The following is a 17,978-nucleotide window of genomic DNA, read 5'->3' on the forward strand; positions in this document are numbered from 1 at the left end:
CCCACTGCTGACTAGCAGTGGAAATGGGAACGGTGCATCCCGGCTGCTCGGGTAGGTGTCCAGGTGCCCAGTGGAGAAGAACCTGCTTGAGAAGGATCCTTCTGCACCTCTGCTCACTCCCTGACCCCCTGGCTGTTCCTCCTTAGCGATTCGGTTCAACACCACCCCTTCCTCCTGCCTCGGCTTCGACCGCGCCTTTGCCACCCCGCGTGCCACCAAGGCTGCCAGCCGCCGCATGGCTTTGTCCCCGCGCCCAACGAGCGGGGAGCGAGCCGGGAGCGAGCCGGGAGCGAGCCGTCGCCGTTGCGATGGTTGTGCAATAGGCGGTGCGGAACGCCCGCCGGCCAGGCGGGATCTTTGGCGGGCTCCCGCCGGAGCGCTCCGCTCGCCCCCCCGGCTCTCTGCCGGGCCCGCCGGGACTTGTAGTGCGTGAGGGCACGGCTGAGGGGCGGCGTGGGACCCCCGGAGCGCCCGGCGGGGTGCGGGGCTCGGCGGGGCTCGGGGGGCTCTGCGGGGCGCGGTGCCGGCGGCTCTCCGTGCGGGGCAGGGCTCGGGGAGCGGCCCGGGGGCGGCGGCGGGGCAGGGGCGGCGGGGGGAGCGGAGACCCCCGGGAGGCAGGCGGCGGGCTGGACTACGCGCCCCGAGCACCCCTGCGCGGCGCGGCGGGGCGGGGCCGAGCGGCCCTACAAAGGCGGCGGCGGCGGCGGGGCGGCCGCTACTCACCGGCACCGGCGGGCTCGGCGGGGCCGCGCTCGGGCTCCAGGCGCGGCCATGAGGCGGCTGTAGGGCCCCGGGACCCGCCGCCGCTCCGCTGCCTTCGGCCGCCGCGGGGGGGCTCGGCGGGGCGCGGCTCGGCTCTGCTCGGGGTGGATGCCGGCCGGGGCCGGCCGCGCCCGGCACCATGCACACCGTGCAGAAGGACACCACCTTCACCAAGATCTTCGTCGGGGGGCTGCCCTACCACACCACCGACTCCTCCCTCAGGAAGTACTTCGAGGTCTTCGGGGACATCGAGGAGGCGGTGGTGATCACGGACCGGCAGACCGGCAAATCCCGAGGATACGGCTTTGTAAGTGCCGCTCCGCTCCGGGACGGGGCGGGCGCCGGCTCTGCTCCCTGTGCGCCGGGGAAGGGGCAGGCAGCGGAGCCCCGGCTGGTGAACCCTCGATGTGGCCGGACAGACCCCCTGGTGTGGCCGGACAGACCCCCTGGTGTGGCCGGACAGACCCCCTGGTGTTACCGGACAAACCCCGGTGCTGGGCGCTGCGGAGCGCCGCCCGTCCCGCGGCTGCCGCGGAGCGCTGGTGCCGGGCCGGGAGGCTGTGCCCGCTGCGGGAACAAGGCGCTCAGCCCGGACAAAGGCTGGGCTGGGGGCCCGGGAGGAGCCCCCCGTGTTGGTCGAGGCCGTGCCGTTCGTTTCAGCACCGATGTCCGTGCGGGGCTCAGCGCCGTGCCCGCATCCCGCCCGCTGCTGCCCTGAGCTCTGCTCCGGGGGTTTTGGGAAAAGCCCCGCCAGCTTCTTCCAAAAGGCACGGGGAGGAGGTGGAAGGGCAGGGGAGAGCAGCTGGCAGCGGCCCAGCGGGGAAACTGGGCGCGGGGGGAGCTTTGCCCGCTTTGCCATGGAGTCCCAGCAGCCCTTCCCATCCCGCCGTGCAGAGGGGAGTTCGGCTCCCGATTGAAAATAGAACAATAAATAAACTCCGCTTAGTGCCTGTTGCTGGAGTGTTTACAAAGCGCTGTTGCTACAAACAAGGCTGTGCTTGGTTCCAGGTGACCATGGCAGACAGAGCTGCTGCTGAAAGAGCTTGCAAAGACCCGAACCCCATCATTGACGGCAGGAAAGCCAATGTGAACCTGGCGTATTTGGGAGCAAAACCGAGGAGTATTCAAACTGGTGAGGCATCCGGGAGATCCCATCTCTCTCTATTAGAATAACTTGTAAGACGAGGAAACAAGTTCCTCGGGCTGGCATCATCTGATCTGACGATGCACATTTATCTGTCCCCCATAGTTCTGATTGTTGGCTGAGGACGCTGTGTCGTCCAGTTACCTCTCTGCTGTATCTCCTTCCTCAGCCCTGCTGCACTAATGTTACTCATCAAAGTTCATATAACTGAGCTAAAGCTGTTTTCTTCCATGGTTGATATGTTTGCCCGTTACCCTCTTTGTTACGTGAGAATTAACAGTAAGATCCACTTCATCATTTCTCCCTTTGCTTTAACGACCGCAGCACCCAGTGTGTAAAACAAGGCTTTATACCCCATTGTCTGTTCGATAACAGCACATTCACACTGGGCTTTCATCATGAATTCCCATCTGCTCCTCGTGCATATCACACACGCATGTTAAATTTAACTTGTTTCTAAATGGGGCTCTGAATGTGCTCACATGCACAGCAGATCGAATGCAAAGATGTGTGGTGTAATTCTGCCTGTGTGTTACGAGTTGAATGGTACAATGGATGCCATTCATTAATATTTCTTTTTTTTTTTTCTGAACCTTTTTTTTAGGTTTTACCATAGGTGTGCAGCAGTTACATCCAGCCTTCATTCAGAGACCCTTTGGGTAAGTGGAAATGTTTCCTAACGGTCTGTTTGAAATCAAATTCACAAATCAGCTTCCTTCCTCATTATTTAAAATGTGTGAAAAAAGCCTTCACTGTCAAGAGTGGACAGTTTCAACAGCTGTTGTTAATGTTCAGAGTACTTTATTTCTGGTGGAGATTTCAGAAGTTTTGTGCGTTTGTCAGCTTTAATGTAATTCCCAAAGATCCTTCTTTATCCCCAGTAAATCTTAGTCATAATAAACCCAGTGCATTGCTCACTGCTGTGCCAACTTCAAGAATTCACAGGAATTCAAATAAATGGAAAATAGTTTCTCTATTATAGTATTTAAGGTGTCAAAACAATTAAGCAAATTCTGTTCTCATGTTTCTCAAATAAGATCCTCTGCTTCCTCTGTGCCGTTTCCCACGTAATAACGCTTAGGATACAGTTTTATCCTAGAAAACAAATTGCATTGGAAACAAAGTCTGTTACTTAATGAAAGTAACATTAGGTCAAAAATTGATTTTGGACAGATGTTATACAAGGCTTGAATAGTCTGCAAAAGTGGGCTTTTGTCTGCTGTTTTCAATAGCTTATACCATCCCTACTCGGTTAGAAAAGTCCTCTTTTTATACATCTAATAGGATCTGGCAGCTGCTCGGCAAAAGACAAGTGTGCTTCACGAGAACAATAGTGACTGTCATACTGCCTTCATTTAACTGTTTAATGATTGATGCAGCTCTTTTTTTACACCATTTCAGAAAGTGAATATTGATAAGGTTTTTTATTATTATTTTCTAAGAGCATTAAGAAAGTAGGTGCATTTTTTAAAGCTTTTGAGCACTGCCCTGTTGTGGTTTTTTGTGTGACTCTAATATAAATAGATGGGATTTTGGCCTTTGTCAACAGCAATACTTCATCCCGCTCGTGTTTTTTTGGGGTGTTTTGTTTCTTCTTTTTTTTTTTTTTAAAGAAAAAAAAATCTGCCAACAATAAAACTTTCATTCCTCTGCCCTTATGGCTGCAGTTGCCAACTGCCTGGATAATCTCATTCTGATGAGTTTATGGCTGTAAGAGGCTGTGTTGCCACAATAGTGCACACCCAGGGTACGTGTGCTGTGTATGGTTCAAACACACTGCTTTCCACAAGCAGTTACAGCTCTGGAAAGCCTTGAAGAACATGTGCCATGAAATGAAGAGTCTCCCTTTTTATGGGAGCAAGAGCCACATTAGTCTGCATAGACAAGATGCTGCTTTTTAACATCTCTCCTTCAATGGGAGTGCTTTTGCAGCCCCCAAAGCAGCAGTGGCACCTTTCAGATGAGAGAGCCCGGAGACTTCTGCATGGCAGTGCAGGAGAGAAGTTGCCAATAAAAGCAGCCTCTGGTGAGTCCTGCCACACTTGTGAGCAGGGAAGAGCAAAATGGTGAAGTCTGTTAAACTCCTCGTGTTGGCAGGAGCACCTTGCAGATTATCTGCAGTTCTGTGGGTGCCCTTCCTACACCGCAGCCGCAGCTCTGGAAAACAATTTATTTTTTTTTTTCCAACAGTTTGCTTTTGGTTTCACATCCAGAGGTGTGTGGGATTGACTGATTACATGTTCCATGTGATCTAGGCAGTTCCTGTTGCAGCTCTTAGGCATTGGTTTCATCATTAAACCAGCAGAGCTGCAGTTAGCACATACAGCAGAGAACACTATAAATTATTTATCAGTTGCCAAGAGACAGGAACCAGGAGAATGGAGGGCTGGAGGGAGGGGATTATATATCATTATTTGCAAGCATCAGTAAACAAGAATTTCATTGAATTCAGTCCTTGCTGCAGCAGAATCGTTGGAAATGTGGGTTTGGCAGAATGTTTTTACCTGAGCACCACCTTCACCTGAGCACCACGGCTGGGCTGCTCTGTGGCTTCTGAGCAAAGCCTCAGGTGCTCAGTCAAGCAACAGAGCTTGGCTGCCACTTCCCTCTTTGTCTCCTCAGGAGACCAACAAAACTAAGAGCCTGCCAGACTCCACTCTTGCACTCCCTTGAACCCACAATTTCCTTGGCCCTCTGTGGGATATGAGGGTAGATGAGGAGTTTATCACTGAATTGCTGTTTTGCTCTGCACCGTGCAGAGTGGATCCTGAGCTTTCCCAAAGGAAGCTCAGTGGCTCGGCTGCTTCGCCCCTGGTGTGAGATGTTGCCTGGCTCTCCCTGCTGCAGTTCCTGTCTCTGCAAAGTGTTTGTGCCCAGGGGTTGCCATTGTGGTTTCCAGAAGATGATTGTTGTGGGGCACAGGGTGCCTGGCAGGGCAGGAATGAGTGACAAACCGTTAACTCCCGGGCAGCTAACGAAGGCAAGCAGCCAGTCGTGTCCCAGCATCAAGCCACAGAAGGCAGGTTTTGGTGAAACCTGAAATGAATGGAAACTATGAAAATTACCCAAACATCACTGGGGATTATTTATACACTGAAGGCTTCCCCCCCCAGCCCCAGACACCTCAATGCAGCTGTAAATATTGCCCGGGCTATGCGGAACAGAAAGAGAAACCATGAGGAACCTCTCTCCTTCCTGCTGTCCTGGCAGGGGAGGCACTTGCACAGCAGAAAGCACAGAGTCAGTAGTAAATCCCGTTTGGAGAAGTAGTTTCTAGCGTGTTGTAAGCAGAGATCTTAACTGTAATGCAAGGCAAGGGATGTGTCTGTGTCAGGGTGACTTGGAGATCCTGCTTCTGAGTTTAGGGAAGCAGCATTAGGCCTGGGGCTCAGCCTGGAGCTTGCAGACTGTGCTGTGCTTGGAGGCACCTGGCAGTGCTGGTGTGTCCTGCAGCTGCCACACTGAATCAGGTGATGTGGCAGAGCTGCTCGGTCCCACCTCTTGGTCCTCTCCTCTGGGGCTCTGGAGCTAGGTTGGAGGCTGTGCTGGGAACAGGGATTCCCTGGTTCTCCTCTGCTTGCTGCTCTGGCCACGGGCAGCATATGGCAGATGCATTCCTGTGGCTGTGCCTCAGCGAAGGAGCTATCTGTGTGGGAGATCTACCAGTGCCTGAGTAAGTGACTGAGCTCTTGCAAGCATAAAGCTGTCTCTTGTGGCAGGATCCAGCTCTTTCCATGTCTGCACACTGGATGTCATTGCTCCAGAGACCCCATCTGTGTGTAGTCACTTGTTTTGGTGGCCCCCTGCCTCTGGCCCACATTTGGTCTCCAGCAATGTCAGAAAGAGTTAAACCTCTTTGAGTTTAAAATTTCATGCATTGATGCTGCTGCAGTTAGGAAGTGAAGAAAGTCCCTCTTTGTGTCAGCCCAGCCTCCCTCGCAGCTGTTTATCCTTAAAATTTCTCTATTGGGTTAAAAACAAAAGGAAACAAACTTTCATCTTTTCTGCGGTTATGCTTATAAAAGGGAGCACGCTGGCCGTGCTGTGCCCAGCCTCTGTCAGCTGGCATCCCCCTGCTCCAGCTTCCCACTGCCCATTGCCCGGAGCTGGAGGATCCCACCCTGCTCTGCTGGGCTCATGTGGATGGAGCACCCAGCACCTGGTGTTGTCCTGTGCCAGTAACATGAAAGCTTGGGGGGGAGAGGGGGGATTTCCTGAGAAATGTCCAAATCCGTTTTCCAAACGGCTTCAGCTGCTGGTTCTCATGCATGGTGACTGCTGTTCAGACCAAACGCTTGCCAGTCAGAAAGAAATCCCTTCTTTATTCTTTATTATATTTTTTTAATTTTATTTTTTATTTCTTTTTGTGGTTTTTAAGTGCAGACATATCTTTATAAGCAGAACAGATAGCTTTGGGAATTTCCTTGAGCATCTACTTCGAGATGGCAAATGCTGGTGTCAAACCCAAGGGTTTGGTGTGCCATTTGTTTTGGGTTTGGGGCACAATTCGCTCATGCTCTGCCTGTAAAACAGTACAAAAGGAGAGCGTGGTCTGATGCAGTGCCCTCACACCTGGCTGTGGGAATGTCCCAAGCTCAGAGCAGTGACAGACCTGTTGCAAGGCACAGGTGAAGGATCTGAGCCATTCCTGGGCAGTCAGTTCACAGGCTTGTGTGTGATGGAAAGACAGGCTGAGCTGGCTCTGGCTTTGCCTTTACAGCACATAGCTTGGGCTGTGCCATCTCCTCTGTGTGATTCCATTGTCTCTGCTGGACTTTCTCTTCATCCTCCTCATCAGCACAGACCTGAATCCTTTCCCCTTGTTGCAGGAGCTGGGCAGTGGCAGACCCAAAACCCCCCAGCCGCTCTGCCTGGTGCCACAGAGTCCCAATGTGGCAGATTGATGCACACGTCTGAATTTCCAGAGCAGCCCAGCTTGTGCTTGATCTCATGTTTCCTTTGAGCAGCTGCTGGCATATGGGCCCCAACTCATAGTATTAAGCACATGCCCAGTAATTCGAATGATGAATGCAGCCCTGGGCATCCTGCCTCAGAGCTGAGGGCACCAGCCAGGGAACCAGACAGTTGTTGTGCTGATAATTTGGTAGCAAGGACACCGGGTCACTTCTAAATATGACTTTTATGAAGAACTTGTTCCCCACGGATGGGAGCAAGCTACATACCACAGCTAAATATACCCCATGATCACAAAAGATGAAAAGTTGTGGACCTCGGAGTTAGAGCTCAGTCTCCTGTTTCTCAGTCTCCAAGTGCTGTAAACAGGGTTGTGCTGTCCCCTGCAATTTCCCTGTCACCAGCTTTGAGCATTTTAGCTCTCTCAGGTCAGAGTTGAGCTGCAGAGGCTGGGAAAACCACACTGGATCCAGGCATTCCCCATTATTCCAGCTTGTGGGAAGGTGTGGAGGGGTTAGGTTGGGATGTCTTACATGTTCTGCTACAACAAAAGCATGACTGATAGCAGAGATCACAAACTCTTAAAATGGAATTTCTCTCTTGGCTGAGAAATTACTTAATGACTTGTTTTATCAGTGTAGGCCTTCTTTTGTCAAAAAAGTGAGGTTTCATTGCTTCTTCCTTAGCTGAAGCTTTCTACTTCAAAACACTTCATCTCTCCAAGAAAGGGATTTTGATAAATCAAATGTGTGGATGGTTTTAATTAAGGGTCAGTGGAAGGGACCACGTGTAAAGAAAGTAAGTCTGTTAAAAATGGAACCAGTTGAAAGTAGTCACTGTAATGTATATGATTCCCAAACTTGTCAGATACTTCAGAAGACTTTAGAGATATTTCTGCCATTGATTTTCTCTAAACTGCAGAAGAGAATTGGAGAGCTCAGTCAAGGGCAGAATTCTGGGGCTTCCTGGGTTAATCTGTTGGAGACCCTGGTTTTCCCTGCCATCCTCCCAGCGTCCTCATACTGATGTTGAAGGACTCAGGTTCCTGGTGTGAAGCAGTCCCTGTTTCTTCTGTCAGTTAATTTCTGGTTTGGCCGTGCTGATAACTGGAAAGGGGAGGAGTTTTTCCTTCTCTGGAGAGCTGACTAGTTGCGGATAAACTTCCATGTGGCTTTTTCCTTGGTGCCAGATGGCTCTTGTTTCAGGCAGATGTTATCTCCTGCTACCTGAGTGGTTTTCAGCCTGCTTCTCCAAAAGTATTTTTGGTCTGGCCCACCATGCCTTTGTTTAGGATCATGGGTTTTTTTTTTCCTTCTTCCTTTGGGTGTGGGGGAAGCACGATGCAGAGGATAAAGCTGCTGAGCCTGGCTGTAACTCATGGTGGAACTCAGCATGTTGATCTCAGACTCTTGGTTGATCTGAGGAAAAGGATTAGATCTTTGTGAGATGTACTCCCACCTTTGGTCTGCAGCCTCTTTTTTATTTCTTTCTGGGTTTTTCCCCCGCTGACTGCAGTCTGGGACAGTCTGCTGTGGCACCTTGTTCCTTGGTGATTGCCACTGGTGAGGTGACATCTGCTCCCAGCAGGGCAGCAGGAAACTCAGTTCTCAACCTGTTTGCACAGGCTGTGGTGTAAATCTTCTCAGAGGGGCAGGGGAGGATGAGGAGAAGACAGACAGGCAAATTAGTTAGGAGAAGATCAGAAATTGTGTTGATTGCTTTGCTCTTTTGTGTTTGTGTCATGTTGCAGCAGGTGAGGATAAATCCCATGGAGCTGCAGAGCTCATCCTTGTCTGACTTTGAGCTGGCTGGGATAGCTGGCTGATGAGGCTGTTGGCATTTCAGTGCATGTTTAAATCAGCTTTAGTAGGGCCATTTCAGGAGCTGGAGGTTTGTCACGGATGGTGAGGGATCATGGAGTGGTTGGGGCACGGCAAATGTGCTGATCTGCACCCAGGTGTTGGTGGATAAACTGTGATCTCCTCCTGGAGTGAGGAGATGGCAGGCAGGGACCCCCCAGCCATGCCCCAGCCTCCTCCTCATGTCTGGATTGAGAGCAGCACCTGAATTTCTCACATTTCTGCAGCCTGTCACCGTGGCTGGGGCCCGTTTGATCCCTGTGGCCAGCCCTGCCTCTACTGCACACACATTTACTGACAGTGTCTCCTGGAGGTGAGTGCCTGCTGGCTTGGGAGTGTCCTTCAGGAACGATTCCTTGGAGTGTGAATTGCACCAGGATGTGTGCCTGCATCTCCAGCCCAAGTGTGGGGTGTGCTTCCCAGAGCAGCTTTAAACTCAGGAACCCACTGAAAAATAGACTTTGGGATCTCTTGGAGGTGTGACAGCACCAGGGGCTATGCTCAGCTGGCTCTGCAGTGTCCCCAGCACCTCCTGCCATCACGTGCTGGGGCAGTGTGGGTGTCCCTGTGGCAGCTAATGGGTCAGCTCTAGTCGAAACTGAGGCCAAATTCCTGGGGTCAAATGCCAGAATTTGTGCCTTCGCTGGCAGACACAAAGGGCTCTGTTTCTTTTATTCTTCAAGGAATAAAAGGCTGCTGGTGGTGGTGGCATTTGTGTGCTGATCTCTGTGAGGCTGCCAAGAGCCCTGTGCCCCTCCTCGTTTCCCAAATGTTTGTGTGATGCCGTGTCCCTCCTGACAGAGGGGTGCAGCTGTCTCCACCTCTCCAGAACTGACAAAACCAGCTCCCAGCAGGGCTGCCAGAGATCCAGGGGATCAGGAACTCCCACCTTGCTGCTCTCTCAAACTTTCCAGCTCAGCTTGAAGCAAGCAGCACCTCGTGGCTCGCGTGTAAGAAGTCCTGCAGGGTGGCAGAGAGCTGAGAAAGTGCAGCTAAAGCACATTGTAGGTGTAAATCTGATATAAAATAGTCAAATATATGAAGTGTCTCTGAGATGAGTTCTGCTGGAGAGAGCTGCTGGTGAGAGCTTGTTCCTCAGTATTGGGGGAGAGGTGTGAGATACATTTCCACCTGACTCATCCCTTCTTCCTGGCTGCCCCAGCCAGCCCTGCCCTGCTGCTGTGCTGGGAGAGCTGGGTGATGGCAGGTTTTAAAAGGGACATTTTCATCTGCCTGGAGCCGAGGGTGCTGTCCCCACTCACCTCCCCTGACACGTTTGAACATCCCCACCCAGCCCTGCACCAGAACGGTGCCCCTTTTGCTCTGTCCCCAGCCAGAGCAGGACAGAGCCGTGTCCCCTCTGCCAGTGGCTCTGTCACCATCTCTTGTCTCAATTCTGGCTGCTGGGACAGCGTGGCATGGTGCCACAAGGTCAGGCTGGCACAACAAGTGCCCTGCTGAGTCCCTGCTGTCCCTTCTGCTGTCTCCCCTGCTGTCCCTCCTGTGCCACCGCCAGGCTTAGGTTTGTCCATGCTCATGGTGTTGGGTGGCCTTTGCCACCATTCCTTGTGGTGCCAGCAGCACCTCGTCCATCTGCTGCCCACAGGATGACTTTGGTGTGTGGTGGCCACGGCTGAGCACTTGGTTGATGTTTTATAATCACACCGTGTGTGTTTCTGGTGAAGTTCTCTGCTGGCTGGCAGGGCCCATCGTGGGGGATGGAGGAAAACTGCAGGGAGGGAGGAAGGGAAAGGCATCTTGAAACACAGATGTGACTCATCCTGTAGAAATTCAGATTAGAGTTTGCTGTTTTCTAGAAAGAGAACTCCAGAACGGCTTGCTTTTTTAAAATTTTGTTTCCTGAAAGATGTTTCAGAAATAATGGAAGAGGGGAAAATATTTTAAGATTTTCTGTGGATGCTAAATGGAGCCAGCAGAGAGCTTCATCCTACTGCACTGGTTTGTTTTGTTTGTAGCTGCAAGTCATCAAAGTGACCTTACTTTGGGTTGTGTGTTTTGTTTTGATCGACGAGTTGCCATCTGTCCACCTAATTCAGAACACCAAACTGCATAATATCTTGATTGAAATTTCTAGCTGAATTACTAAAATCCCACAGACCAGGAGAACCTTCCCTTTTACATTTACAGTCCCTTTAGAAGCAGATCCTGGAGCTGCTGAGTGTGATTTTCCAGTGCAGTACCAGCTATTGAGTGTGATGTGTGTCTGTGTATGCACTGGGCTGGTGGGATGGATTTCTGCAAGCAGAGTTCAGGAGTACTCACTGCCTTCCAAGCTAATGATGCTTTTTATTCCAAGTAGCACTGAAGAGCTGGAATTTTTCCTTGCTGAGGGGAAAAAAGTAGTGCAGGATGTTGCAGATTTGTTGTCTCCAAGCCCACTGAGGAGCTCCATGCATGAAAGAACAGCCAACAGTACAGAATTTCTTGGGATGAGCAGGGAATATCCACTCCCCTGATGGCAGCACGACCCCCACATGGGCTGGAGAGCACTTGGGGGGCAGCAAGGGACATGGTGGAGCTGCTCCAACAGGGTGATGGTCAGGCTGGCTTGCTGGGAGTCTCTCAGAGTGTCCTCCTGGTCATTTGGCAGGCTTAGGTGGAAAACCTGTGTGCAGGAAAAGTGCAGCCCCATCCTCTGCTCCTGCTGCTGCATGGTTTTTAGTGGATTTTGTGGTTTTCGTTGCATTTGTGGAGTGGTTTTGACTTTGTTGAGCCCTGGAGTAGCAGGCAGGCTGGTGGCAGGATGTGACATGTAGGGAGAAGCAATGAGCAGCCAGAGCATCCATCCCCAGGCTGGGATGCAGGATGCTGTCTGAGCTGCTGACCTACAAGCAATAAGCCTGGACAGTCTGCTCATGCCATGCCCAACCTCAGTGCCTGGGGGTTATAGCTCTGACTCTGCAGAGCCTTTCCCCACAGCCTGGCAGCCCCAGAGAGCACTGCTGCACCTCTGAGTTATTTAAACCAAAATGAAAGAAAAAATCTCCCAGCAACAGGCTGAGGAACCTGATGGTGGGACTCAGCCCTGCTCCTCAAACAGACCACTGCCACTGCCTGGTGTGACATTTAGTGCCCTTGGGCTGAGCTGGTGCCTAAGCTCCAGCTCTGACTCAGCTGTGCTGGCCTCAGTTTAGATCAGAGCTAAACAAAAAGGGATTCAATGGATTTCTGCTGCCTCATCTCATTCTTGTTACCCACAGGGTGATGCTGGGTATGGTGTGTTTATGGACTGAGGTCCCTCTTGCTGTCCAGGGGTGTCTGTGGCCTCAGAAGAAGGTCTTGCACTGAATCAGCCAAAGGCTGAGGAGATGCTCACCGTTGTCCATCCTCCCTGGTGCCCTTGGCATATGGAAGAACCCTAATTCTGGAGGCAGTGTTGCTGTGTGGGGAGAGAAGAGCAATCACTCTCTTGTCATGCAAATTCTCTCAAGCAAAAACAAACTGCATATGGGAGTGGGAAAAGGAGAGAAAACTCAGTTCAGATGAGCACTTGTTTGTGAGAAGCCTTTCTCCTGCCTGCAGAGCAGATTAAACCGTCCAGCTCTGGTTGTAAAGCAAATGGGAACAGCCCTGGAAGTGCAGGGTAGGAGTGACCAGCCCCAGGTGGACCCCAGCATGTGACTGAGGTGGCTGAGGTTTAGGATGCTCAAGTGGAATGAGGGTAGCCATGTACAGCCCTGTGCCTTGTGAAGAGCCCGTGGGAGGCTTTTAAAAGTGGTTGTGTTTGAAAATGTGCTGTCACACACATCCACACAAAAATCCCCAAAATATTTGAATCTGCATAAGCCCTCTGCAGAGTTTCGCCTTGGGGGTTTTTTTTGTTTGCCAAAACGAGTTGGGTTTAGAGGCAGGGTGGCACAAGCTCTTCGGGGGATGGCTTTGGTTCATTCTGTGGTTCAGCAAGCAGTGGCCAAAGGGATCTTCTCCACCTTTTTGGTGTGTGTGGCTCTGACCTTCCACTGGTACTGTGCCATTTGCTGGTGATAATTTGCATCCCCATTTCTTAGAAAAGCCCCAGAGGTGTCACCCTGCTGCGCTCTCCAGGCCACGTGCAATTCCTCTTTTTTTTTTCTGGCTCATGGCAGAATTATGTGCATTTATGTGGATGAACCTAAACCTTCAGGTTTGCACAGTTTTTGCCCTTGTTTGAGGCCTGACTTGACGTGAGCCCTTTGGAAAATACAGCCCTTTCATTTTGACGCTTTTTTTTCCCCTTCCCTTTCCTCCTCATTAGCAGTTTCTAGCAAATTAGTGGGCACTCCCGCATTAATCACCTCCAGGATCTTTCCATCTATGGACTTTAATTGACTGTGACATTGTTAAGTTCCTCTCAGCAGCACAGCTACCTCAGGGCAGGGGCAAACCTGGGAGGAGCAGCACTTTGGGGATCCTCATGGAAAGGGCAGCGGAGATGCCAGGGGCAGATGTGACATCTCAGGGACACAGGAGTGTCACTGCCTTGCCAGCTGCTGGGGAGTGTTAGTGGAGGGAAGAAAGCAGCAGTAATATCTCGTGTTTTACAACAAACACCCTGTAGCATTGCCCTAAATAGCCAGTGTTGTGGAAACATGGTGTAAGTGTGTAGTAACTGATAACACCTGGCAGGCTGGAGGGCCTGGGGCAGTGCCTGGGGACAGTGGTCATTCCTGGTGGGACACATGGGGAGTGACTCGTTGTCCCTGGAGCCAGGAGGTGCCCAGGGACACCTTCAAGACACCCTTGTACACCCTCAAAACCCGCCAGCCAGGCTTGGGTGGTGGGATCTGGAGGATATGGGAGGCAGAAAGGCTGGCAGGGACAGGCAGGGCGTCAAGGAAATGTGGTGAGCCAAGGACTGTGTTGTGTATTTCCAGGGAGGTTATTTTGGGGAGCAGCAGCCTGGATAGTGGGAGATACAAGCCATGAGGACCAGGATGTGTGTATTAGTTGCAGCCCATGCTTCACCTTGCACTACTCCCCCCTCGGGCTCTAGGGGTTTTTCACTTCTCATCCCCACCCCGGGCAGCACCGCTGGGCAGCACCATTCCCACAGCTGGCACACACGAATTTGGGGGGCAGAGGGGCCGTGCAGGCTGGGAAGACCCCAACCCCTCACTAACCCTCTCCCTTTCCCTCCACAGACTCACTCCTCACTACGTTTACCCCCAAGCCATCATCCAGCCCAGCGTGGTGATCCCCACCCCCGTGCAGTCCATCACGTCTCCCTACATCGACTACACGGCCGCCAGCCAAGCCTATTCCCAGTACACCACAGCTGCCTACGACCAGTATCCCTACGCTGCCTCCCCTGCTGCTGGCTTCGTGGGCTACGGCTACACGGGCACGGTGCAGCCCCCCATCAGCGCCAGCACCCCTGCAGCGCCCGCAGCCTTCGTGCAGTACCAGCCGCAGCAGCTGCAGCCTGACCGCATGCAGTGAGGGCAGCCCTCGCCCTGCCAGGACAATCTCTGCCCGTGCAAGGAGGAGACTAGGACGGCAAAATGCAAAAAAAATAATAAAAGAGACAAAGCGAGCAAAAAAAAAAAAAAATCGCCCCTATTCCCCCCGTATGTAGGTGCATATCGATACCTGAGCTATTTATAGTGTTGAGGGCAAACCCGAATCCTTGCAGTCTGACTGTGCTTATGAAAGTGGACTTCTGGTAAGTTTTTTTTTTCCTTTTTTTTTTTTTTGTTTTTTTTTTTTTTGTTTTTTTCCCCTCTCGTTCGATCCGGACAGACACTGTCTTGAGGATGTTCTGAAAGCAGCTGAGATGTTTCACGGGAAAACGACAGATTCTTGCACGCCTGGCGGTCTGCTTCCATCACCTGTGGTCTTCTTTCCTCCCCCTTCCCCGCCAGCTCTTCCTTCCTCATCCAACCTGCAATCCTCTTATTTTACTGGTGAGGTACAGAGGTACTCGGAGAACATGGAAAAAAAAAAAGCAATCTTATTTTTTGGTTGTACAAAAACTTTGTAATACTCAGAGATGCCTTACAGAAAAAAAGAAAAAAGCAAAAGAAAAACTATTTTTTAATATTTATTGCGATTTTATTCGCATGAGCTGTGAATTGCAGACAGAAGAATAGTAGTAAGTATCTGCCTTGTTTAATTCTCATTTTACTAAATTATTGTATGTAGGTAAAAGTTCTTAAGTAATTGCTGAATCACTTCAACATGCAAAAGGGAATATTGGCTTGAAGGAGAGCAGAATATTCCTTTAGTCAACGCACTGTACTATTTTCTTATTGTAATTGTTACTCTGTTAAGATTATCTCAAATTTAGGTATATTTTTAAATGCAAAAAACCAACCAAGAATACTGAACATTTTGTCTACTTTGGTAGATCTTTTGTTACAATGCTGCAACCTATGGAGACATTTACAGTATTTATGTAAAGGAGATTTAGGGGCTGTTGGCCAGCAAGGTTTAGGAGAATATCATGAGTGGAGCAATAGAGAAAAAGCTGTTATGTCACTGAACAAATGGGTAAATGTAACCTTTTTATGCCTGTAATCCAACAGCCAAATAAAGGAAGAGAACAGGCGATGTCAGTTAAGTGCATTTCTACAAAGACAGCAATAAACTATTTTAACTTTTAAAATGATTCGATGCTGTATGATGCCATGTTTGCTTGGCTGCAGTACTTTGGGGTTTACCACCTAAAGGTGTGGCCATGCTGGGCTTCCCCTGGGGTGGGCTGGGAGTGCTTTGTCCCATGGGAAGAGCCCTGCTGCCACCCTGGCAGGCGTGGGGTGATGCCACCATCCTTGTTCTTGCCCTGCATGTCCCCAGGCAGCTCTGGGTTCCTGAGGTGACAGAACCTGTGGGTTGGTGCCAAGTGCTTCCTCACACTGTGGAGCAGAGGGTGGGAGGTGCTGCCATCCCTGTGCAGCTCCATGGCAGTGAGGACAGATGGGATCTCATCCCAGAGTTCTCTGGTCACTTTCCTTGTGTTATTTGCCTGGAAAAAGTTGGGTTTTTTTTTCTAAAACTGAATCCATCTAGAAATAGGTGGTCTGCCAGAGCCCTGGTTAAGGGGATTTTCTGAGTGTGTCTCAGATCCAGCAGAGCCAGACTGTCACCCTTGAGCCTCCTTTGCTGCCCCACTGCTACATTTGACTTTCCCCAACGAAACTGCTTTAGAAGTTTGGTGCTCAGGTTTTGACAATTACAGATTTCAAGGATCGTTTTGTAAAAGTAAATAAAATGACTCTGTTTGATCATGCCAGTTATCTGGTTCATCTCCACAAAGGTCACGCAGTCCTGGTGCCAGCAAGGGCTGTGTTTTTGTTTTTGGCACCAGCATCTGCTGCTGGTCCAGGTGGTGACGCCTAAAGCCATCCTGGGGGAAGAGGATGCTGTAGGATGAAAGCAGAGGCAGTTGAGCACCGTGGCTGCCCTGGGGAGCTGGAATGCCCCCAGTGGGCATGTCTAATGTCACCAGTAGCCCTCAGAGTAAACAGCCCATCTCGATGAATGGAAACAACTCGCTCCTGCCTCGCCTGTGCTGCGTGAGAATGCAGATCCTGGTGGGGCTCTGCTCATCCTGCCCGGGGTTTTGCTAACAACCATGTGGGTGACATTTATTTCCTTTTTAAGTAATTACTTTCTGGATATGCTGTGGGGCTGCCAGAGGAGTAAGAGCCGAGCTGCATCCAGCCCAGGGCTGGCAGGAGAGCAGCCTGGCCCGAGCCCTGCCTTTGAAGTGCTATCGGGGCTGCAGATTATTCAGCAATTCTTCTTTCTCCCTGTCAGGAGGAGCAGGGAGGGGAAGGGTTTTGTATGGAGGTGCTGGGGAGCACTTGGCCCCAGCCCAGCAGCACTGAGGTGCCTGGCACTGCTGAGCTGGGCTTTGCCTGCGCTGGGGACCCACATCTCCCCTCTCCATGGGGACAGCAAGGCTGCTGAAAATCCATTTGTTGCTGGACAAACCCATGTGTGCAGCGTGCTCTGAAGTGAAAAGGGTAATGGTGTTCCATTTAGCTGTCTGATTTCCTGAAAGGTGGCCAAGCTGCCAGGAAGGATGGCACTCCCAGCGCCCAGCCCTGCCGGGTGCCATTCCTGCATCCCACTCTGTTTTGCTCCAAGCTCCTTTGGAGAAACAGCCACATCAAAACAGCAGCCCAACCTGCTGCCTTCCTGTTTGCAAAAACATGCATGTGAGATCGCAGGCAGCCGGGCAGAATAAGGAACTCTGCCGTGCTCCTTCCCCATGGGAGCAAGGCTGTGCTGCCAGCTGGGGCTGAGAGCCTCCAGAAAGGAGCCCAAGCACTTCCCAGTCCCCATGCTAGGCTGGGAAAATGGAAAGAGCTCAAAGGGTTGCTGTGTTAGCAGGACAGGAGATAAACTGCCGAGGATGAGCAGTGGGGTGTGGGTGAGAAGCCTGGCACAGGGCAAGAGCTTAAATCACTTTGAAATTGCTTAAAAGTGTAATTTTATTTCTTTTTAGTGCATTGCTTGAGGGATCATCCTCTTCCACCTGCACCATGTGCCTTATGTTGTCCCAGCACCAAGAAAGCTCCTCCTGGGCACTGCTGCAGCCAGACAGAAGCCAAGGGAGGGCATGAGCAGGGGGGTCACAGGGCTTGTTTTTAAAGCTTCACTGAGCCACAGGGACTGGGAGGAGCAGCTAGGGCTGGGTGGTTTTGGCAGGGCAGCCCTGGCAGCACCATCTGCTTGGCAGGTTCCAGGGCTGGGACCAGCCTGGGGGGCCAGACCTTGTCCTGGGCACATCCCCGTGGCCATGCTGGCAGCTGACCTGGCCCAGGCCACCTCTCAGCAGCTGTGCCCACATGCCCAGTCATTTGCATGACAAATTCGAACCTTTTTAATGGGAAAACATCACACTGGGGCTATCAGGGGGAGCTTTGGCTCGTGTGGGCTAGGGCACATGCAGCCCCTCTGCTGTCACAGGGACATGTCACCATAAATACCAGTGCTGGGGTGCTGCACATCATCTGGGGGAGCCCAGCCAAGGTCTGGCATCAAGTCCTGGCATCACCTCCCTTCCCTACAGACAGCCCTGTACCCCAGGTGGCTGTGCCACAGCCTCCCCACCTGCCTGCCATGGAAGGGGATGGTTGGCAGTGAGATTTCTGCCCTTCCCAGGCACTCCCTCCCCTGGGGTGTCCCCTGTCACAGAGGCACAGCCAAGGGCTCTGCTGCCAGCGGCTGCTGAATCTGCTGGTGATAAGGAGCAGAGGGTGCCCAGCCCACACCTCTCAGTGTTCCCCCCCATCCCACCTTATCTGGGGGACACTTGGGGAGCACCACAAGCCAGTGGGACATCCCCAGGA

The 17,978-nt window shown here is 51.7% G+C and overlaps 1 protein-coding gene across 1 annotated transcript; it reads left to right on the plus strand.

Annotated features, from left to right (window-relative positions):
* Positions 1-703: 703 nt before the first annotated feature.
* RBM38 (RNA binding motif protein 38) lies at positions 704-15,286 on the plus strand. Its single transcript, XM_085079247.1, has 4 exons — positions 704-1,069; positions 1,771-1,894; positions 2,511-2,565; positions 13,821-15,286. The coding sequence occupies exons 1-4, from the start codon at positions 902-904 to the stop codon at positions 14,116-14,118; spliced, it is 645 nt and encodes a 214-aa protein (XP_084935373.1). The 5' UTR covers positions 704-901; the 3' UTR covers positions 14,119-15,286.
* The last annotated feature ends 2,692 nt before the right edge of the window (positions 15,287-17,978 follow it).

This window comes from Lichenostomus cassidix, chromosome 20 (genome assembly GCF_008360975.1).
Source record: "Lichenostomus cassidix isolate B80296 chromosome 20, HeHo_3.0, whole genome shotgun sequence".
Lineage (NCBI taxonomy): Eukaryota > Metazoa > Chordata > Aves > Passeriformes > Meliphagidae > Lichenostomus > Lichenostomus cassidix.

Coding starts and splice junctions, on each gene's coding strand:
- RBM38 (XM_085079247.1), top strand. CDS start 902: ATGCACACCGTGCAGAAGGACACCACCTTCACCAAGATCTTCGTCGGG. Junction 1,895..2,510: donor ACCGAGGAGTATTCAAACTG/GTGAGGCATCCG, acceptor CCTTTTTTTTAG/GTTTTACCATAGGTGTGCAG. Junction 2,566..13,820: donor TTCATTCAGAGACCCTTTGG/GTAAGTGGAAAT, acceptor TTCCCTCCACAG/ACTCACTCCTCACTACGTTT.